This window comes from Oncorhynchus mykiss, chromosome 7, assembly GCF_013265735.2.
Source record: "Oncorhynchus mykiss isolate Arlee chromosome 7, USDA_OmykA_1.1, whole genome shotgun sequence".
NCBI classification, from domain to species: Eukaryota; Metazoa; Chordata; class Actinopteri; order Salmoniformes; family Salmonidae; genus Oncorhynchus; species Oncorhynchus mykiss.
The window spans coordinates 405,896-430,514 of NC_048571.1; the positions used below are offsets into that span (position 1 = coordinate 405,896).

The 24,619-nt window shown below is 45.2% G+C and overlaps 1 protein-coding gene across 6 annotated transcripts; it reads right to left on the reverse strand.

Moving 5' to 3' along the window:
- Positions 1-3,397: 3,397 nt before the first annotated feature.
- Positions 3,398-23,328, reverse strand: LOC110495372 (LIM and senescent cell antigen-like-containing domain protein 1). Of its 6 annotated transcripts, none has more exons than XR_005052465.1 (11): positions 23,120-23,328; positions 21,720-21,879; positions 21,262-21,328; positions 20,758-20,878; positions 18,696-18,845; positions 18,106-18,256; positions 17,468-17,560; positions 14,247-14,295; positions 14,085-14,160; positions 12,873-13,075; positions 3,398-4,754 (listed from the first exon to the last, which is right to left on the reverse strand). XR_005052465.1 is itself a non-coding variant. In XM_036981914.1 (11 exons), coding segments are annotated over exons 1-11 (1,032 nt in total). In that variant the 5' UTR covers positions 23,149-23,324; the 3' UTR covers positions 4,616-4,752. The 6 variants fall into 6 exon arrangements, 2 of the variants coding, with proteins under 2 accessions (XP_036837810.1, XP_036837809.1); XR_005052464.1 differs by lacking the exon at positions 17,468-17,560 and adding an exon at positions 14,883-14,975 and having other exon boundaries at positions 23,120-23,324; XR_005052467.1 differs by lacking the exons at positions 17,468-17,560; positions 23,120-23,328 and adding exons at positions 14,883-14,975; positions 22,454-22,704.
- Between the last annotated feature and the right edge of the window lie 1,291 nt (positions 23,329-24,619).

Below are 24,619 nucleotides of genomic sequence, written 5' to 3' on the forward strand. Positions count from 1 at the left end.
ACTGTACACTCCCTCTGACTATGCCCTCCTGCACTTTCCTCACATCGTGGGATCCCTCTTCTACACACTGCTGCAACATGTCCGAATCCTTGGCACGTAAAGCACCGTAATGAACTCAGAACATAGGTCCTCGCGGAATACCAAATATAATCTATCCTGACCTTATCAGGTAGCAACTCTGTCAAAGCTCAACAAGACAGACATGCTTTTCTCAGTCTCACCATTGCCACCAGGTCTCTGTCTCACCAAATGTCAGGTGTCACAAACACTAGGAATATTCCTTTTCATTTGATCCACTTCTACACTCAACCCCATTGATTAACCCCCATTGATTAACCCCCATTGATTACCCTTTTATGTCCTTTACCCAGCTTGACACAACGTATGGGTCGGCCAAAAAGCAGGAATCCACTATTGTCTTTCTCTTCGAGTCAACTACTCACCACATTCTATGCACTGCAGTGCTATCTAGCTGTAGCTGATGCATTCAATAGTAGATTTATTATTCAATCCTTTGATTTAGTGGACAACATGTCAGTTCATGCTGCAAGAGCTCTGATCGGTTGGAGGATGCCCTGCAGAAGTTGTCATAATTACTGTGTAAGTCTATGGAAGGGAGTGAGAACCATGAGCCTCCTAGGTTTTGTATTGAAGTCAATGTACCCAGAGGAGGACGGAAACTACAGCATGGTGCTACCCTACAGAGTGCTGCCGAGGCTACTGTAGACCTTTATTGCAATACAGTGTGTTTTAATCTATTATTTGGTGACGTGAATATATTTAGTATAGTTTTATCTAAAAAATGAATAACCTTTTGAATGTTTCACTATTTTTATGAAATTCACTGAGAATGGCCCTCCCCTTCCTGCTCTGAGCCACCTCCCCTTCCTGCTCTGAGCCACCTCCCCTTCCTGCTCTGAGCCGCCTCCCCTTCCTGCTCTGAGCCGCCTCCCCTTCCTGCTCTGAGCCGCCTCCCCTTCCTGCTCTGAGCCGCCTCCACTGGGAGTTGAATCTCTGATCTTAACATCGCCTTTCTTACGCTTTCGCGTCATCGCTCCTCCCTTCCCATCTCTTATTGGAGAGCCAACAGCGCCATCTACTGAACCGATGGACTAACTCGTTTTTTACTAGTCCTAGTCCATCCTCATCTCATAAAGGAAGTGGTAACAGTGAATTTGATAAAGTTACTAAGAAATCCTAGCACACCTTATTGTAATCCTATTGTTTCTCACTGTGAGAGAACTGTGCAGAGGAAAGGGAGCATTCTAGAATGTTATCCTCTCTTTACTTTACTGATCAGTGTGAAACCTGGTCAGTTTTGGAGTGTTTTGTTCGCTTCTACTGTAAAGATATTGAGATGACCATGGATTTGACCATAGTGTTGAATGCCCTCTGTGAGGCTTCTCACGTAACAATATACACTTTGTGGACAAAACATTAAGATCATCCTTCCTAATATTGATTTGCTCCTCCCCTTTTAGTCTCAGAAAAGCCTAAATTTGACAGCTATGAACTCTACAAGGTGCCAAAATCATTCCACAGGGATGCTGACCCATATGAACTCTACAAGGTGCCAAAAGCATTCCACAGGGCTGCTGACCCATATGAACTCTACAAGGTGCCAAAGCATTCCACAGGTATGCTGACCCATATTGACCCCAATGCTTCCCACAGTTGTTTCAAGTTGGTCTGATGTCCTTTGGGTGGTTGACTGTTCTTGATACACACGGGAAACTGTTGAGTGAAAAACCCAGCAGCGTTGCAGTTCTTGACACAAACCGGTGTGCCTGGCACCTACTACCATACCCCGTTCAAAGGCACTTAAATATTTTGTCTTGCCCATTCACCCTCTGAATGGCACATATACACAATCCATGCCTCAATTATCTCATGGCTTAAAAATCCTTCAACATGTCTCCTCCCCTTCATCTACATTGATTTGTTGACCCTTTAACAAGTGACATCAATAAGGGATCATAGCTTTCACCTGGTCAGTCTATGTCATAGAAAGAGCAGGTGTCCTTGACCTTTCGTTCACTCAATGTCGTGTGACGTTTGACTGGGTGGAACTGCTTCCCTCTGCAGTTTTCTGTGGGAAACTACAAGTGATGATCAGTTTTCTGTGAGAAACTACAAGTGATGATCAGTTTTCTGTGGGAAACTGCAAGTGATGATCAGTTTTCTGTGGGAAACTACAAGTGATGATCAGTTTTCTGTGGGAAACTACAAGTGATGATCAGTTTTCTGTGGGAAACTACAAGTGATGATCAGTTTTCTGTGGGAAACCACAAGTGATGATCAGTTTTCTGTGAGAAACCGCAAGTGATGATCAGTTTTCTGTGAGAAACCGCAAGTGATGATCAGTTTTCTGTGAGAAACTACAAGTGATGATCAGTTTTCTGTGGGAAACTACAAGTGATGATCAGTTCTGTGGGAAACTACAAGTGATGATCAGTTCTGTGGGAAACTACAAGTGATGATCAGTTCTGTGGGAAACTACAAGTGATGATCAGTTCTGTGGGAAACTACAAGTGATGATCAGTTCTGTGGGAAACTACAAGTGATGATCAGTTCTGTGGGAAACTACAAGTGATGATCAGTTCTGTGGGAAACTACAAGTGATGATCAGTTCTGTGGGAAACTACAAGTGATGATCAGTTCTGTGGGAAACTACAAGTGATGATCAGTTCTGTGGGAAACTACAAGTGATGATCAGTTCTGTGGGAAACTACAAGTGATGATCAGTTTTCACCATTTCTTTTTTTTTACGACATAACTTTTGTTTATTCATAGACAAACTCTGAAACATGTTTATTAAATTGTCTTATAAAACTAGATTTGTTTCAGTCAACAAATTCATAAAGCATCTCCCATTATTTCTCTTTATGCAAAAATGCCTCCTTTAGCAGTGTTCATCTAACCCAACCATTAGCATGTTTAAGATCTTTACACAGTATATATCACACCCATCTAGCTAATTCATCTAACCCAACTATTAGTATGTTTAAGATCTTTACACAGTATATGTATCACACCCATCTAGCTAATTCATATAACCCAACTATTAGTTTAAGATCTTTACACAGTATATTTATCACACCCATCTAGCTAATTCATATAACCCAACTATTAGTTTAAGATCTTTACACAGTATATTTATCACACCCATCTAGCTAATTCATCTAACCCAACTATTAGTATGTTTAAGACCTTTACATAGTATATTTATCACACCCATCTAGCTAATTCAACTTAAGCCATTGTGCTCCATTGAAACACTCCCCTAACTTGTTTATACAGGTCAGCGACTCACAGTGACGGAACAAAATGGAGTAGCATGCTGAGACGTGTCCATCCTCCTTCCAACTCTCCTCCTCTGAAACGGTTGGGAGGAATATTCAAACAAACCCATGACATTTTATTTTATTACAAGCAAATGTTAGGATACACGATATACCAGACTCACACATGATATACCAGACTCACACATGATATACCAGACTCACACATGATATACCAGACTCACACATGATATACCAGACTCACACATGATATACCAGACTCCTAGATGACATACCAGAGTCATGGGCTCCACATTCTGATACACAGCTAGAATTCTCATTCTTACACAGAAGTGAGGAATATTCTCTGCTTAAGGCAGTTGTAGTAAGTCTGGATCACATGCCATTGGACAACCACATGCATATTATCTGACACCCTTACAGTATATAATGCAGTATAAAATATACACTGAGCTTACCAACCATTAGTACTAGTACCGAGCTAAAAAAAATCCTTCCTTTAAATCTGTCATCTACTGATTGAAGAGACATCAATAAGGGATCATAGCTTTCACCTGATCAGTCAATGCCATGGAAATATGTAGTATCCTCAGTGTATATTCATACCCAAGGCACAAGACAAAAGCTATTTTAAGAGTACTACAAGCACCTTCTCATCTCTTTAAGACCGTGTGCAAGTATTTCGTTAGACGTCATTAACCCTTTAGAATGCTGATCACTTGGTCCGCTCGCGGCCAAACTACATCAGATCAGTTATATGTATTATTTCTTAACAATGTCTAAATGCATTTCACCCATCGTTTTCCCCCCCTCCATGATTTCATAGGTCATTGTCAGGCAGAATGAGGTTCTACATCGTTTTTCCCCCCTCCCTGCTTTCATAGGTCATTGTCAGGCAGAATGAGGTTCTATATTGTTTGAATAAGACTCTGGACATCTGAAAAACAGCTCCACATGCAAAAGCCACGTGCACAAAAATAATCAATTAAAAAGTGAGAAAAGATTAAACACGTTATACTGAGTACCGGAGGACGTCAAATACTAAAATACTGGAACAGACAGGATTTTGAGTCTAAATCTGACACGTTTATACAATTCCTTTGACTAATTTGGGCACTTGTTAAGGTTAATACAGGGTTCAGCGTTGCTAACCTGCAAACCTCCAGTAACTTTCTTAAAATCCCAGGTTTCTAGAAACCTCCGAAATGGAAGATCCCCAGAATCAATAGGGAATAAGCAGGACATCCGGGAAAGTCAGGGAATTGTCCAGAGTTTCTGGGACTTTGGGAAAGCTACTGGACATGTAGTCGAGTGTCGCCCCCTTGGGACTCGGAGGTCTACTTGCGTCCGACAGTCTCAGCCAGTTTCTTCAGTCTCTTCTTCAGTTCCAGAGGAAACTTCTCATAACATTTCTTACACACAGGCTTCATGTCAAACTCCACAAACTTGTTCCTGTCAACAGAGGACAGGGGAGACACAGTCAGTATTTTTGTAATGCATTTTGGGCTCCATTGTGTATGAAATGTGCTTTACGAATATATATATATATATATATATATATATATATATATATATATATATATATATATTAGTATTCTCATGAACAGCAGCACATGCAGGTTTCTATCCTTAGCAAGTTACACTACGACCACACAACTAGCACGACAGGAGAGAAATACAGTCTAGTTACACTACGACCACACAACTAGCACGACAGGAGAGAAATACAGTCCAGTTACACTACGACCACACAACTAGCACGACAGGAGAGAAATACAGTCCAGTTACACTACGACCACACAACTAGCACGACAGGAGAGAAATACAGTCCAGTTACACTACGACCACACAACTAGCACGACAGGAGAGAAATACAGTCCAGTTACACTACGACCACACAACTAGCACGACAGGAGAGAAATACAGTCCAGTTACACTACGACCACACAACTAGCACGACAGGAGAGAAATACAGTCCAGTTACACTACGACCACACAACTAGCACGACAGGAGAGAAATACAGTCCAGTTACACTACGACCACACAACTAGCACGACAGGAGAGAAATACAGTCCAGTTACACTACGACCACACAACTAGCACGACAGGAGAGAAATACAGTCCAGTTACACTACGACCACACAACTAGCACGACAGGAGAGAAATACAGTCCAGTTACACTACGACCACACAACTAGCACGACAGGAGAGAAATACAGTCCAGTTACACTACGACCACACAACTAGCACGACAGGAGAGAAATACAGTCCAGTTACACTACGACCACACAACTAGCACGACAGGAGAGAAATACAGTCCAGTTACACTACGACCACACAACTAGCACGACAGGAGAGAAATACAGTCCAGTTACACTACGACCACACAACTAGCACGACAGGAGAGAAATACAGTCCAGTTACACTACGACCACACAACTAGCACGACAGGAGAGAAATACAGTCCAGTTACACTACGACCACACAACTAGCACGACAGGAGAGAAATACAGTCCAGTTACACTACGACCACACAACTAGCACGACAGGAGAGAAATACAGTCCAGTTACACTACGACCACACAACTAGCACGACAGGAGAGAAATACAGTCCAGTTACACTACGACCACACAACTAGCACGACAGGAGAGAAATACAGTCCAGTTACACTACGACCACACAACTAGCACGACAGGAGAGAAATACAGTCCAGTTACACTACGACCACACAACTAGCACGACAGGAGAGAAATACAGTCCAGTTACACTACGACCACACAACTAGCACGACAGGAGAGAAATACAGTCCAGTTACACTACGACCACACAACTAGCACGACAGGAGAGAAATACAGTCCAGTTACACTACGACCACACAACTAGCACGACAGGAGAGAAATACAGTCCAGTTACACTACGACCACACAACTAGCACGACAGGAGAGAAATACAGTCCAGTTACACTACGACCACACAACTAGCACGACAGGAGAGAAATACAGTCCAGTTACACTACGACCACACAACTAGCACGACAGGAGAGAAATACAGTCCAGTTACACTACGACCACACAACTAGCACGACAGGAGAGAAATACAGTCCAGTTACACTACGACCACACAACTAGCACGACAGGAGAGAAATACAGTCCAGTTACACTACGACCACACAACTAGCACGACAGGAGAGAAATACAGTCCAGTTACACTACGACCACACAACTAGCACGACAGGAGAGAAATACAGTCCAGTTACACTACGACCACACAACTAGCACGACAGGAGAGAAATACAGTCCAGTTACACTACGACCACACAACTAGCACGACAGGAGAGAAATACAGTCCAGTTACACTACGACCACACAACTAGCACGACAGGAGAGAAATACAGTCCAGTTACACTACGACCACACAACTAGCACGACAGGAGAGAAATACAGTCCAGTTACACTACGACCACACAACTAGCACGACAGGAGAGAAATACAGTCCAGTTACACTACGACCACACAACTAGCACGACAGGAGAGAAATACAGTCCAGTTACACTACGACCACACAACTAGCACGACAGGAGAGAAATACAGTCCAGTTACACTACGACCACACAACTAGCACGACAGGAGAGAAATACAGTCCAGTTACACTACGACCACACAACTAGCACGACAGGAGAGAAATACAGTCCAGTTACACTACGACCACACAACTAGCACGACAGGAGAGAAATACAGTCCAGTTACACTACGACCACACAACTAGCACGACAGGAGAGAAATACAGTCCAGTTACACTACGACCACACAACTAGCACGACAGGAGAGAAATACAGTCCAGTTACACTACGACCACACAACTAGCACGACAGGAGAGAAATACAGTCCAGTTACACTACGACCACACAACTAGCACGACAGGAGAGAAATACAGTCCAGTTACACTACGACCACACAACTAGCACGACAGGAGAGAAATACAGTCCAGTTACACTACGACCACACAACTAGCACGACAGGAGAGAAATACAGTCCAGTTACACTACGACCACACAACTAGCACGACAGGAGAGAAATACAGTCCAGTTACACTACGACCACACAACTAGCACGACAGGAGAGAAATACAGTCCAGTTACACTACGACCACACAACTAGCACGACAGGAGAGAAATACAGTCCAGTTACACTACGACCACACAACTAGCCTGACAGGACAGAAATACAGTCAAGTTCCACTACGACCACACAACTAGCCTGACAGGACAGAAATACAGTCCAGTTACACTACGACCACACAACTAGCACGACAGGAGAGAAATACAGTCCAGTTACACTACGACCACACAACTAGCACGACAGGAGAGAAATACAGTCCAGTTACACTACGACCACACAACTAGCACGACAGGAGAGAAATACAGTCCAGTTACACTACGACCACACAACTAGCACGACAGGAGAGAAATACAGTCCAGTTACACTACGACCACACAACTAGCACGACAGGAGAGAAATACAGTCCAGTTACACTACGACCACACAACTAGCACGACAGGAGAGAAATACAGTCCAGTTACACTACGACCACACAACTAGCACGACAGGAGAGAAATACAGTCCAGTTACACTACGACCACACAACTAGCACGACAGGAGAGAAATACAGTCCAGTTACACTACGACCACACAACTAGCACGACAGGAGAGAAATACAGTCCAGTTACACTACGACCACACAACTAGCACGACAGGAGAGAAATACAGTCCAGTTACACTACGACCACACAACTAGCACGACAGGAGAGAAATACAGTCCAGTTACACTACGACCACACAACTAGCACGACAGGAGAGAAATACAGTCCAGTTACACTACGACCACACAACTAGCACGACAGGAGAGAAATACAGTCCAGTTACACTACGACCACACAACTAGCATGACAGGAGAGAAATACAGTCCAGTTACACTACGACCACACAACTAGCATGACAGGAGAGAAATACAGTCCAGTTACACTACGACCACACAACTAGCCTGACAGGAGAGAAATACAGTCCAGTTACACTACGACCACACAACTAGCATGACAGGAGAGAAATACAGTCCAGTTACACTACGACCACACAACTAGCATGACAGGAGAGAAATACAGTCCAGTTACACTACGACCACACAACTAGCATGACAGGAGAGAAATACAGTCCAGTTACACTACGACCACACAACTAGCCTGACAGGAGAGAAATACAGTCCAGTTACACTACGACCACACAACTAGCATGACAGGAGAGAAATACAGTCCAGTTACACTACGACCACACAACTAGCATGACAGGAGAGAAATACAGTCCAGTTACACTACGACCACACAACTAGCATGACAGGAGAGAAATACAGTCCAGTTACACTACGACCACACAACTAGCATGACAGGAGAGAAATACAGTCCAGTTACACTACGACCACACAACTAGCATGACAGGAGAGAAATACAGTCCAGTTACACTACGACCACACAACTAGCATGACAGGAGAGAAATACAGTCCAGTTACACTACGACCACACAACTAGCATGACAGGAGAGAAATACAGTCCAGTTACACTACGACCACACAACTAGCATGACAGGAGAGAAATACAGTCCAGTTACACTACGACCACACAACTAGCATGACAGGAGAGAAATACAGTCCAGTTACACTACGACCACACAACTAGCATGACAGGAGAGAAATACAGTCCAGTTACACTACGACCACACAACTAGCACGACAGGAGAGAAATACAGTCCAGTTACACTACGACCACACAACTAGCACGACAGGAGAGAAATACAGTCCAGTTACACTACGACCACACAACTAGCATGACAGGAGAGAAATACAGTCCAGTTACACTACGACCACACAACTAGCATGACAGGAGAGAAATACAGTCCAGTTACACTACGACCACACAACTAGCATGACAGGAGAGAAATACAGTCCAGTTACACTACGACCACACAACTAGCATGACAGGAGAGAAATACAGTCCAGTTACACTACGACCACACAACTAGCATGACAGGAGAGAAATACAGTCCAGTTACACTACGACCACACAACTAGCATGACAGGAGAGAAATACAGTCCAGTTACACTACGACCACACAACTAGCATGACAGGCGAGAAATACAGTCCAGTTACACTACGACCACACAACTAGCATGACAGGAGAGAAATACAGTCCAGTTACACTACGACCACACAACTAGCATGACAGGAGAGAAATACAGTCCAGTTACACTACGACCACACAACTAGCATGACAGGAGAGAAATACAGTCCAGTTACACTACGACCACACAACTAGCATGACAGGAGAGAAATACAGTCCAGTTACACTACGACCACACAACTAGCATGACAGGAGAGAAATACAGTCCAGTTACACTACGACCACACAACTAGCATGACAGGAGAGAAATACAGTCCAGTTACACTACGACCACACAACTAGCATGACAGGAGAGAAATACAGTCCAGTTACACTACGACCACACAACTAGCATGACAGGAGAGAAATACAGTCCAGTTACACTACGACCACACAACTAGCATGACAGGAGAGAAATACAGTCCAGTTACACTACGACCACACAACTAGCATGACAGGAGAGAAATACAGTCCAGTTACACTACGACCACACAACTAGCATGACAGGAGAGAAATACAGTCCAGTTACACTACGACCACACAACTAGCATGACAGGAGAGAAATACAGTCCAGTTACACTACGACCACACAACTAGCATGACAGGAGAGAAATACAGTCCAGTTACACTACGACCACACAACTAGCATGACAGGAGAGAAATACAGTCCAGTTACACTACGACCACACAACTAGCATGACAGGAGAGAAATACAGTCCAGTTACACTACGACCACACAACTAGCATGACAGGAGAGAAATACAGTCCAGTTACACTACGACCACACAACTAGCATGACAGGAGAGAAATACAGTCCAGTTACACTACGACCACACAACTAGCATGACAGGAGAGAAATACAGTCCAGTTACACTACGACCACACAACTAGCACGACAGGAGAGAAATACAGTCCAGTTACACTACGACCACACAACTAGCACGACAGGAGAGAAATACAGTCCAGTTACACTACGACCACACAACTAGCACGACAGGAGAGAAATACAGTCCAGTTACACTACGACCACACAACTAGCATGACAGGAGAGAAATACAGTCCAGTTACACTACGACCACACAACTAGCATGACAGGAGAGAAATACAGTCCAGTTACACTACGACCACACAACTAGCATGACAGGAGAGAAATACAGTCCAGTTACACTACGACCACACAACTAGCATGACAGGAGAGAAATACAGTCCAGTTACACTACGACCACACAACTAGCATGACAGGAGAGAAATACAGTCCAGTTACACTACGACCACACAACTAGCATGACAGGAGAGAAATACAGTCCAGTTACACTACGACCACACAACTAGCATGACAGGAGAGAAATACAGTCCAGTTACACTACGACCACACAACTAGCATGACAGGAGAGAAATACAGTCCAGTTACACTACGACCACACAACTAGCATGACAGGAGAGAAATACAGTCCAGTTACACTACGACCACACAACTAGCCTGACAGGACAGAAATACAGTCCAGTTACACTACGACCACACAACTAGCCTGACAGGACAGAAACACAGTCCAGTTACACTACGACCACACAACTAGCCTGACAGGAGAGAAATACAGTCCAGTTCCACTACGACCACACAACTAGCCTGACAGGAGAGAAATACAGTCCAGTTACACTACGACCACACAACTAGCCTGACAGGACAGAAACACAGTCCAGTTACACTACGACCACACAACTAGCCTGACAGGAGAGAAATACAGTCCAGTTCCACTACGACCACACAACTAGCCTGACAGGAGAGAAATACAGTCAAGTTACACTACGACCACACAACTAGCCTGACAGGACAGAAATACAGTCCAGTTCCACTACGACCACACAACTAGCCTGACAGGAGAGAAATACAGTCCAGTTACACTACGACCACACAACTAGCCTGACAGGACAGAAACACAGTCCAGTTACACTACGACCACACAACTAGCCTGACAGGAGAGAAATACAGTCCAGTTCCACTACGACCACACAACTAGCCTGACAGGAGAGAAATACAGTCAAGTTACACTACGACCACACAACTAGCCTGACAGGACAGAAATACAGTCCAGTTCCACTACGACCACACAACTAGCCTGACAGGACAGAAATACAGTCAAGTTCCACTACGACCACACAACTAGCCTGACAGGACAGAAATACAGTCCAGTTCCACTACGACCACACAACTAGCCTGACAGGAGAGAAATACAGTCCAGTTACACTACGACCACACAACTAGCCTGACAGGACAGAAACACAGTCCAGTTCCACTACGACCACACAACTAGCCTGACAGGACAGAAATACAGTCCAGTTCCACTACGACCACACAACTAGCCTGACAGGACAGAAATACAGTCCAGTTCCACTACGACCACACAACTAGCCTGACAGGACAGAAATACAGTCAGATGTACTGAAGTGGAACCAACAGTAAATATTTCATTTTAAAGGGAAATGACCTCCATATCATAGGTATGTGGAAGATGACACATTACACCTTTCATCACAAAGAGTACATCCCAAATGGCACCCTATTCCCTTTATAGTGCACTACTTTAGACCAGGGCCCTATTGCACCCTGTTCCCTTTATAGTGCACTACTTTAGACCAGGGCCCTATTGCACCCTGTTCCCTTTATAGTGCACTACTTTAGACCAGGGCCCTATTGCACCCTGTTCCCTTTATAGTGCACTACTTTAGACCAGGGCCCTATTGCACCCTGTTCCCTTTATAGTGCACTACTTTAGACCAGGGCCCTATTGCACCCTGTTCCCGTTATAGTGCACTACTTTAGACCAGAGCCCTATTGCACCCTGTTCCCTATATAGTGCATTACGTTGGACCAGGGCCCTATTGCACCCTGTTCCCTTTATAGTGCACTACGTTGGACCAGGGCCCTATTGCACCCTGTTCCCTTTATAGTGCACTACGTTGGACCAGGGCCTACAGGTTGTCATTTGGGACGCAATCCATTGTCACATAACAGAAGAACATGACAGAGCAATGACAGAACAGATCAAGCAAACTGGAGGAGAAAACAACAACCAAAAGGAAAGACAATAAGAGGAAAAAGCTAAATGTAGATGACAGGAAGTGGAATTACTAACCCATGGATGGAAATGAAAGGAGGATAGTGAAGATGACAGGAAGTGGAATTACTAACCCATGGATGGAAATGAAAGGAGGATAGTGAAGATGACAGGAAGTGGAATTACTAACCCATGGATGGAAATGAAAGGAGGATAGTGAAGATGACAGGAAGTGGAATTACTAACCCATGGATGGAAATGAGCGAGAGGAGGATAGTGAAGATGACAGGAAGTGGAATTACTAACCCATGGATGGAAATGAGCGAGAGGAGGATAGTGAAGATGACAGGAAGAGGACTGGAAAAGTCTACAGACAGATAACAGGTTTCTTTTTGCGGTCTTTTGAGGCGTCCCTCTCGCGTCGGGCCAGTCTGCGTTTCAGCTCCTCAGGCATCCGCTCGTAACAGTGCTTACATACAGGCTTCAGATCTACCTCTACAAACTTGTCTCTGTTACACCACAGGGAGGGGAGGGAGAGAGAAGAGAAGACAGAGGGGGGAGAGAGAAGAGAAGACAGAGGGGGGAGAGAGAAGAGAAGACAGAGGGGGGGAGAGAGAGAGAAGACAGAGGGGGGAGAGAGAAGAGAAAACAGAGGGGGAGAGAGAGAGAAGAGAAAACAGAGGGGGAGAGAGAGAGAAGAGAAAACAGAGGGGGAGAGAGAGAGAAGAGAAAACAGAGGGGGAGAGAGAGAGAAGAGAAAACAGAGGGGGAGAGAGAGAGAGAGAAAACAGAGGGGGAGAGAGAGAGAGAAAACAGAGGGGGAGAGAGAGAGAGAAAACAGAGGGGGAGAGAGAGAGAAGAGAAACCAGAGGGGGAGAGAGAGAGAAGAGAAAACAGAGGGGGAGAGAGAGAGAAGAGAAACCAGAGGGGGAGAGAGAGAAGAGAAAACAGAGGGGGAGAGAGAGAAGAGAAAACAGAGGGGGAGAGAGAGAAGAGAAACCAGAGGGGGAGAGAGAGAAGAGAAAACAGAGGGGGAGAGAGAGAAGAGAAAACAGAGAGAGAGAGAAGAGAAACCAGAGGGGGAGAGAAGAGAAACCAGAGGGGGAGAGAGAGAAGAGAAACCAGAGGGGGGAGAGAGAAGAGAAACCAGAGGGGGAGAGAGAGAAGAGAAACCAGAGGGGGAGAGAGAGAAGAGAAACCAGAGGGGGAGAGAGAGAAGAGAAACCAGAGGGGGAGAGAGAGAAGAGAAAACAGAGGGAGAGAGAGAGAAGAGAAACCAGAGGATGGAAAAAGCACAGGGTGGAGAAGTAAGAAGACTAGAGGAAATGAGAGGAAAAAACAGATTGTGTCCAATAGAAGAAAGGTTAGAGAAAACACAGTACTTTATAGGGAATATAGGGTGTCATTTGGGACACAGATTGAGAGGAAGGCGGGACAACGGCACACAGGAAGAGCTAAAGGGTTAGGAAAGAGCCCAGTATAATACCACTGATATATAATAATGTAATAACAACATACTTGAGGGTGAGCTTGGTGTTGCAGGTGGCGCAGGAGAAACAGTTCACACACCATGCTTTGTTCAGGGCCGACACCACTACAGGAACAACAGAAAGTCCATTATGGCTTTAGATCCTTCTAAAACAATTCATTCAAAAATGGAAAAACACAGTTGATGCTTACCGTCTCCTTCAATCACTCTGTTGCAGTGATAGCACACATCACCAAAGAGCTAGAGGGTTGAGACACGGGCAGAGATGAGCATTTCATTCACCATACATACACCACTTGATTTAACCATTATCAAACTTTACATCTCAGTCAGTGCCAGCCAGAACAACATGCAATAACTGTGTTACTCAGCAACCCCTATCCCACGAACGTTTGTGGACATGAGCCCCATGGGACCTGTCAAACATAGTGCATTACATAGGGAACCATTTACCTGGTTGTAGTGGGTCTCACAGTCAGATCATAGCTGTATTACCTGGTTGTAGTGGGTCTCACAGTCAGATCATAGCTGTATTACCTAGTTGTAGTGGGTCTCACAGTCAGATCATAGCTGTATTACCTAGTTGTAGTGGGTCTCACAGTCAGATCATAGCTTTATTACCTGGTTGTAGCGGGTCTCAGTCAGATCATAGCTTTATTACCTGGTTGTAGTGGGTCTCAGTCAGATCATAGCTGTATTACCTGGTTGTAGTGGGTCTCACAGTCAGATCATAGCTTTATTACCTGGTTGTAGTGGGTCTCACAGTCAGATCATAGCTTTATTACCTGGTTGTAGTGGGTCTCACAGTCAGATCAAAGCTTTATTACCTGGTTGTAGTGGGTCTCACAGTAGGCCAGACCCTTCCTCTCATAGTGGCGGTGTCCAAGGAACGGCTTCTCACACTTAGCACACACAAAATGCTGCAAAGACGGGCAACATCACATGTTAGCATGGCTAACTGTTGTACCAGGCAACATCACATGTTAGCATGGCTAATGGCTAACTGTAGTACCAGGCAACATCACATGTTAGCATGGATAATGGCTAACTGTAGTCACAGGGAAGTAGCATCCCAAGTTAGCATGGCTAATAGCTAACTCTCGTCACAGGCAGACACCACTACACAGGCGTTAGCATATTGCTAACTCTACTCACAGGCACAAGCAGTTAAGTTAGCTAACTTTGCTAACTCTAGTCAGCTGCCATCAGGGCACGTATTCCCAAAGAGTATCAGTGTAGGAGTGCTGATCTAGGATCAGGTGATCTACCTGTACATATGTTATTCATTATGATCTTAAAGGTCATGAACAGTCAAAAAAAATCAGTTTTTCATAAAACTGGATGATATTTGAATGAAACCAGGTTAAAGTATGAAAAATGAACATTGCTCCTACATTGATAAAGTCATAAAGCTACTGGTCCCCTCCCCCATGTCAAACACTTGGATTCATTGTTACATAGGGTGACATCACCCTAACTCATTTTAATACACCAATGGTAACATGATATTCTCTTACCGAATTTAAATAAGTACCGCTTTGTAACCAACATCGGAGAAGGCGTGTTTGTGGAGGGGTGTGGTTTATACAGCTACTCTACTGGTGCCTGTAGGGTGTCATCAAATATAATTAAAAGTTTACACTATTCATCTATGGTAAAGACACTCGTGTCCCCTTTTATCTGTGTCTGGTGTTATCTAGTTACTGGCTAGCTAGGTCTTCATCTGTGTCTGGTGTTATCTAGTTACTGGCTAGCTAGGTCTTCATTTGTGTCTGGTGTTAGCTAGGTCTTCATCTGTGTCTGGTGTTAGCTAGGTCTTCATCTGTGTCTGGTGTTAGCTAGGTCTTCATCTGTGTCTGGTGTTAGCTAGGTCTTCATCTGTGTCTGGTGTTAGCTAGGTCTTCCTCTGTGTCTGGTGTTAGCTAGGTCTTCCTCTGTGTCTGGTGTTAGCTAGGTCTTCCTCTGTGTCTGGTGTTAGCTAGGTCTTCCTCTGTGTCTGGTGTTATCTAGTTCCGGACTAGCTAGGTCTTCATCTGTGTCTGGTGTTATCTAGTTCCGGACTAGCTAGGTCTTCATCTGTGTCTGGTGTTATCTAGTTCCGGACTAGCTAGGTCTTCATCTGTGTCTGGTGTTATCTAGTTCCGGACTAGCTAGGTCTTCATCTGTGTCTGGTGTTATCTAGTTCCGGACTAGCTAGGTCTTCATCTGTGTCTGGTGTTATCTAGTTCCGGACTAGCTAGGTCTTCATCTGTGTCTGGTGTTATCTAGTTCCGGACTAGCTAGGTCTTCATCTGTGTCTGGTGTTATCTAGTTCCGGACTAGCTAGGTCTTCATCTGTGTCTGGTGTTATCTAGTTACGGACTAGCTAGGTCTTCAGCCAGCATGAAATGGGGGCTGTTAGAAACTCAAGATGCCGTTGTCATGTGAACCGCATCATAACAGACATGCCAAATGGGAGAGGTGTTTTTTTTTTTTCAATGATATTGATGCAACTTCAATGTTTGAGTTGCGTTGTGTATCACCACATTTGCTTGAGATGATTTTACTGCAACACTGTATCCAAGTTGTTTGACGTCGGGGTTTCACAGAGCTGTCAGTCAAGGAGCGCTCACAAGTATAAGCTCCCCACTCAGCCTGTCTTTTCAAACTTCCTGGTAGTTAGAGAGAGAGCACTTTTCCCTCACATTGAGCATTTCTATCCAAAACAAATATTATGGGTGATATTTTAGTCACTCAAAATGCTATTTTACATGGGAATCAGAATGACTGTTTGGGACCTTTAAAGACTAAGCTAACCCTATATCAGCCCTACTCTGAGAGCTTTATGAATACAACTGGCCCAAGTAACTCAACGGGGCTTGGTCAGAAAGATGCATGACACACACACAGCAGTCATTCAGGACAGGCAGCGGAACAGTGGCCTCTAGTGGAGAGAATGTCAACTGCAGGCAGGCCAGGCACTGTAGACTACTTGTTGTGTATTCATCAGTACTGTAAAGTTGTGAGAGATTAAAATGCAACAATGTGCATGTGTTTAGACACCCACACCCATGTATTTCTGGGTAAGAAGAACTTATCTGTGAATGTGGTAACGGTGTGCCTCTTGTTTCTATTGACATATGACAGGTGTTTGTGGCTGAAGAGTGTAGTTGTGTAGCTAGCTATGCAATGTTGTTTCCTGTAGTGCAGTTTCTATGTGTGGGAGGAGAAAGACCTCCTTTCTCCTTGTATGTGTCCCAAATGGCACCCTATTCCCTATATAGGGCCCTAACTCTAACCAGAACACTATGGGCTCTGGTTAAAGTAGTGCACTACACAGGGCCCTAACTCTGACCAGAACACTATGGGCTCTGGTTAAAACTTAGTGCACTACATAGGGACTACTGCCACTTGGGACATAACACCTTCTCACCATGTTAAAGTGCCACTCGCAGTAGGCATAGCCCTTACATTCATAGTAGGGATGGCCCTGGAACGATCGCTCACATACACTACACCCAAAGTGCTGGGAGAGGAGGAGGGGGGAGGAGGAGGAGGATGGAGGGGGGAGGAGGAGGAGGGAGGAGGAGAAGGGAGGGGGGAGAAGGATAAGGGGGGGGGGGAGGAGGAGGAGGAGGGGGGAAGGAGGAGGAGGGGGGTAAGGAGGAGGAGGAGAGGGTAAGGAGGAGGAGGAGGGGGTAAGGAGGAGGAGGAGGGGGGAAGGAGGAGGAGGAGGGGGGAAGGAGGAGGAGGGGGGGGGAAGGAGGAGAAGGATAAGGGGGGAGAAGGAGAAGGGAGGGATAAAAGAAGCCACAAAGATGAGGATGTAGAGAAGAATAAAGGATGAAGGAATGTGTTGGAAGGAAAAGCTGTCACAGGATGGAGAGCAGATAGAGTTACTCACAGTCCAATCAAACATACGCTCTCTGAACACGAAGGAAATTATTCAAATGTAACATATCATTTCTTTGTAAAAGCTTACTCAACAAACATCTGACTAACCCATTACGTTTGAGTCCAAATATGTCTGAAACACCACTAGATCCCATCATGTCGTTTCTGACCACACACCTCAACGTGCCACTGCTTGCCCATGGCGTTGACCACGCGTCCCTCGATGGGCCTCCTGCAGGCGCCACAGATCGGCACCCCCATCTTATCATGGCAGGGCAGACAGTACAGCTCTCCCTTCAGCTCCCTGGCATCTGCTGTCAGCTCCTTACTACAGGGAGAGGGGAGGGACAAACATTATCACAGCTCCTTACTACAGGGAGAGGGGAGGAACACACATTACTACAGCTCCTTACTACAGGGAGAGGAGAGGGACAAATATTACTACAGCTCCTTACTACAGGGAGAGGAGAGGGACAAATATTACTACAGCTCCTTACTACAGGGAGAGGGGAGGGACAAACATTACTACAGCTCCTTACTACAGGGAGAGGGGAGGGACAAACATTACTACAGCTCCTTACTACAGGGAGAGGGGAGGGACAAACATTATATTACACAAAACACACACACAGTGGTTTTGTAGCAGGGTAAATGGTAACATCTTAAACACTCTTGCTTTCATTAGTTCCAAATACTGACTGAACCACATAATGGAATCAGGAGCACATTATGTCAGATATCAGGAGGGAGACGTGAAGCGTACTGACCCACAGTTGTTGCAGTTGAAGTGGTCGGGGTGGTAGGGGTCGTTCTTAAAGATGAGGGGGCTGTCCTCGATGATGGCATGGCATTTCTGACAGATGTACTTCCCCAGACCTCTAGCCTTCTCACGGTTATGACAGGGTCGACACAGGTGCCTGGTTAGGAACAAACATTACTACAGGGAGAGGGGAGGGACAAACATTACTACAGCTCCTTACTACAGAGAGAGGGGAGGGACAAACATTACTACAGCTCCTTACTACAGGGAGAGGGGAGGGACAAACATTACTACAGCTCCTTACTACAGGGAGAGGGGAGGGACAAACATTACTACAGCTCCTTACTACAGGGAGAGGGGAGGGACAAAGCAGGATGGGTACGTACATCCAACATGTCTCACTGGACAGGGACAAAGCAGGATGGGTAAGTACATCCAACATGTCTCACTGGACAGGGACAAAGCAGGATGGGTAAGTACATCCAACATGTCTCACTGGACAGGGACAAAGCAGGATGGGTACGTACATCCAACATGTCTCACTGGACAGGGACAAAGCAGGATGGGTACGTACATCCAGCATGTCTCACTGGACAGGGACAAAGCAGGATGGGTATGTACATCCAACATGTCTCACTGGACAGGGACAAAGCAGGATGGGTACGTACATCCAACATGTCTCACTGGACAGGGACAAAGCAGGATGGGTACGTACATCCAACATGTCTCACTGGACAGGGACAAAGCAGGATGGGTACGTACATCCAACATGTCTCACTGGACAGGGACAAAGCAGGATGGGTACGTACATCCAGCATGTCTCACTGGACAGGGACAAAGCAGGATGGGTACGTACATCCAACATGTCTCACTGGACAGGGACAAGGCAGGATGGGTACGTACATCCAACATGTCTCACTGGACAGGGACAAAGCAGGATGGGTACGTACATCCAACATGTCTCACTGGACAGGGACAAAGCAGGATGGGTACGTACATCCAACATGTCTCACTGGACAGGGACAAAGCAGGATGGGTAAGTACATCCAGCATGTCTCACTGGACAGGGACAAGGCAGGATGGGTAAGTACATCCAACATGTCTCACTGGACAGGGACAAAGCAGGATGGGTACGTACATCCAACATGTCTCACTGGACAGGGACAAAGCAGGATGGGTAAGTACATCCAACATGTCTCACTGGACAGGGACAAGGCAGGGAAAGGGTGGACACAGTAGAAGTTGCTACTACACTTTATCTACAGTGTTGGGAAAGTATTGGCCTCCTTTCTGACGTTCTCTTGCATGTTGTTGATACTGAATGTTATCAGATCTTCAACCAAAACCTGATATTAGATAAAGGGAACCTGGGTTTACAAATATCAACCAACTGAGAAAATCAGAAAAAAGGGGCAAATACTTTCTCACACCACTGTTTTATTCAAACATACTATTGTGAGTTGATTTGTGATTGGTTAAATAGTCATCTACCATGGTATAATGTGCAGTGTGATTGGTTGGGGACTCCCCTGCATAATGTGCCGTGTGATTGGTTGGGGACTCCCCTGCATAATGTGCAGTGTGATTGGCTGGGGACTCCCCTGCATAATGTGCAGTGTGATTGGTTGGGGACTCCCATGCATTATGTGCAGTGTGATTGGTTGGGGACTCCCCTGCATAATGTGCAGTGTGATTGGTTGGGGACTCCCCTGCATAATGTGCAGTGTGATTGGTTGGGGACTCCCCTGCATAATGTGCAGTGTGATTGGTTGGGGACTCCCCTGCATAATGTGCAGTGTGATTGGCTGGGGACTCCCCTGCATAATGTGCAATGTGATTGGTTGGGGACTCCCCTGCATAATGTGCAGTGTGATTGGCTGGGGACTCCCCTGCATAATGTGCAGTGTGATTGGCTGGGGACTCCCCTGCATAATGTGCAGTGTGATTGGCTGGGGACTCCCCTGCATAATGTGCAGTGTGATTGGCTGGGGACTCCCCTGCATAATGTGCAGTGTGATTGGCTGGGGACTCCCCTGCATAATGTGCAGTGTGATTGGTTGGAGATTCACCTGCCAGCGTTCTTGACGAAGCCGACGTCAGCGAGCACAGCCTGGCAGATGTCACAGCAGAAACAATCAGGATGCCAGCTGTTGTTCATGGCCTTGATCACACGGCCAATGATGAACTCCCCTGAGAACACCGACCCACCAATACAACATGAGAACACACACACACACAGTGGATTTACAAAGAGATTTGGTGTGTGTATGTATGTGTGTGTATGTATGTATGCGTGTGTATGCGTATGTGTGTGTGTATGCGTATGCGGTGTGTGTGCGTATGCGGTGTGTGTGTGTGTGTATGCGTATGTGGTGTGTGTGTGTGTATGCGTATATGTATGCTTATGTGGTGTGTGTGTGTATGCGTATGTGGTGTGTGTGTGTGTGTATGTGTGTGTGTGTGTGTGCATGTGGTGTGTGTGTGTGTGTGTATTGCGTATGTGGTGTGTGTGTGTGTGTGTGTATGCGTATGTGGTGTGTGCGTATGTGGTGTGTGTGTTTGTGTGTACTCACCACACTGGTGGCAGCAGGGAGCGAAGAGCATCTGAAAGTCATGTTCACAGTATTTCCTGCCTTCAAACTGTCAGGAGAAAAAGGGCGCTTCACCAAACACAATAAACCCAAACATTGAACAGTTTGACATTTGAATAGTGGCAACTTTCCTCAAATTCCCCAGTTCTCCAGAAATCCTGGAGGGAATAAACCAGAAATCCTGGAGGGAATAAACCAGAAATCCTGGAGGGAATAAACCAGAAATCCTGGAGGGAATAAACCAGAAATCCTGGAGGGAATAAACCAGAAATCCTGGAGGGAATAAACCAGAAATCCTGGAGGGAATAAACCAGAAATCCTGGAGGGAATAAACCAGAAATCCAGAATCCTCCAACCATGATTTTTGGAAAAACCTGGGAATTTTGGGGGAAATTACAGGAATTTTGCAACCCTACATTTTATGCCCTGTGTTAGTCTACCTCATAGAAGAGCCCCTCGGGGAACTGCTGGAAGCACTGTGCGCAGACAAAGCAGCCCTCGTGGTACAGCTCCCCGTTGCTGTTGACGATCTTCTCTGCCGGGGCGAAGCCGCTCTTACAGCGCTCGCACGACGCGTTCGCCAGGGCGTTCGCCATGTTGCTATGGTGACAAAAATGAAAGTATGAAGATCAGAACAGACGACGACTACAGAAATATTTGCTGCTCTTCTGTTGATCACTTTGACACAGAAATCCCTGTGAAATTAGCCCAAATCTGTTTGTGGTCTTGCGCAACTCAACTGACTGCAGTGATTGGCAAGGAGTTGGCACAATAACGACAAGAGACTGGCACTCTGGCTACCACACAGCAGCAGGTTCTCCTGGAGGGGGCTTGAATAGGCCAATGCAATGTGAAAAGAAATCCAAAGAGAAAGTTACTCCAACAGGGAACTGCTGGGCTGTTGGAAATCTGCCTTGAGAGTCTACAGAAATAACACTGGCAAAGGTCAATACATGTTCCTCTCTACTACAGATCAGTGTTGTGCAGAGTGGGGGTACATCCCAAATAGCACTCTATTCCCTATATGGTGGACTCATTTTCACCACAGCCCTATGGCTGATTAAAGGTAGTGCACTACATAGGTAATAGGGAGCCATTTGGGACACAATAAGCATGGTTTTAGGGGCGGGGCCTTGTCCCTCAGACAGTCGCTTACGCAAATCATATTACTCACAGAACACTGCTGTCACCATGGAGACACACACGTTGCTCGGGGTCTGTGTCCTAATTTGGTCATCTGAGAGCAGTCAGACAGACATGATAGATCATAGCTGTCTGGTGGTGTTCAGTGTTGGTTTATCACTTAATTGATCAGAGACACGTACTGTACTGTGTCGCCTCAACACTCATTGGCTAATTCCTAACGTTTACACCCCAACTCAAGTGCCAAGAAATTACAACACCGTCTACAAATAGACCGCGTGTAATGATCCAAATAATCAAACTGGTTTAAATTTTTAAATTGATTGAATGTTTCGACCTAAAAGGGTTATAGAAACTAACCAACTAAGAGGCTAACGTTACCAAGCTAGAGAGGGAAAAACAGAGTTTGAAGTAGCTAACTTTAGCAAGTTCACAACACACACGTCCACTCACTTGACGTTACTAGCCTACTGTAGCAGTCAGGTTAACTAGTTAGTTAACTTTATTTAAAAGCTATTTAATGTTTCAAGACGATTCCCACGCCTATCATTTAAAAAAATAAATCACTCTAGGTGTTACACTTTATCACATACAGTAGCGCACCGAACAAATTAGCTAACATTAGCTGCCCGGCTAGCTGTTAGCATGGTAACCTGCTGTGAAATTCGAGTGTTCTTACTTGGATCCAAACTCTTACCTGCCCGTCATTTCTACTACTCCCAGCATCACCTATCAACACCACCGTTTCAGAAACGTATCGACTTTTCCCCGGGGTCTTCAAATAGGACGAGTAATGGATTGATCCGAGCGGCGACTCCTACCTAACCAACTAGCATATTTTTTTCTCCTCCAGTATCTTGGTGGAGCCACCCTTTCCTTGGTAGCTGGCGTTTTCTAGAGAAAGGGGATATAAATATATAAATAGCGCCCTCTAACGGCTATTACATTGATAGCACTCCTGTTGCACTGACTGCAGCGGCCCTGAAGTTCTTCTGAACCAGGGGTAGACGACATACATCCCCCTGGGCGGCGGGAGGTTTGAATAAAAAATATTAACGCTTTGGGGGGAATTATTATTTTGGGTTAACAAAAATAATAATGTAAACACTCCAGGCCACTCGTGAACGTGTAGAAAACGTCTAAAACTAGATAGAGAGTATGTAGAAAACGTCTAAAACTAGATAGAGAGTATGTAGAAAACGTCTAAAACTAGATAGAGAGTATGTAGAAAACGTCTAAAACTAGATAGAGAGTATGTAGAAAACGTCTAAAACTAGATAGAGAGTATGTAGAAAACGTCTAAAACTAGATGTAGATGTAGAAAATATAATGGACCATTTTCAAATAACTGCAGCTTTTCTGAATTTTGAAATTCTGATGTGGCCCTTGAGACAAAAAAATTCCCACCCCTGTTCTAGACCCCTAACCAGCCGTTCCAATACTTTGAACATGCATCACACCTCTGTAATGACTGGATAGACATGTCTGAATGTGTCAAATCAACGTTTATTGGTTGTGTACACAGATTTGCAGATGTCATTGCAGATACTGCGAAACGCTTGTCGCAGAAGTTTGACCAGGCAAAATGTTGTATTTGGAATTGTGGTATTTTGTTAGGATCCCCATTAGCTGCTTACTTAAGTACTGCTCTTTTCATGATATAGACCAGCGTTTCCCAAACTACGTCCTCGAGACCCCAAGGGGGCACTTTGGGGGTTTTGCCCTAACACTACAAAGCTGATTCAAATAATCAACTCGCCATCCAGTTTTGACCATTTGAATCAGCTGTGTAGTGTTAGGGCTAAAACCAAAACGTGTAATCCCTGGGGTCCCGAGGAGCTGACAGACTGAAGAGGTGAAACCAGGTGAAAGCCATGATCATTTATTGATGTCACGTGTTAAATCCACATCAATCTGTGTAGATTAAGGGGAGGAAATGGGTTAATTAAGGATTTTTAAATCTTGAGACATGGATTGTGTATGTGCACCATTCATAGGGTGACTGGGCAAGACAAAATATTGAAGTGCCTTTGAACTGGGTATGGTAGTAGGTGCCAGGAGCACTGGTTTGTGTGAAGAACTGCAACGCTGCTGAGTTCTTCACACTCGAACCGTTTCCCGTGTGTATCAAGAAGGGTCCACCACCCAAAGGACATCAGCCAACTTGACACAACTGTAGGAAGCGTTGTAGTCAATA

What these genes read in the sequence shown, in the direction of transcription:
- LOC110495372 (XM_036981914.1), bottom strand. Translation starts at nt 23,148, where the DNA reads ATGCTGGGAGTAGTAGAAATGACGGGCAG. An exon ending in TCCCTGCTGCCACCAGTGTG is followed by an intron (nt 20,879 to 21,261) that starts GTGAGTACACAC and finishes CGGTGTTCTCAG; the next exon opens with GGGAGTTCATCATTGGCCGT. An exon ending in GCAAGCAGTGGCACGTTGAG is followed by an intron (nt 14,976 to 18,105) that starts GTGTGTGGTCAG and finishes CCGTCTTTGCAG; the next exon opens with CATTTTGTGTGTGCTAAGTG.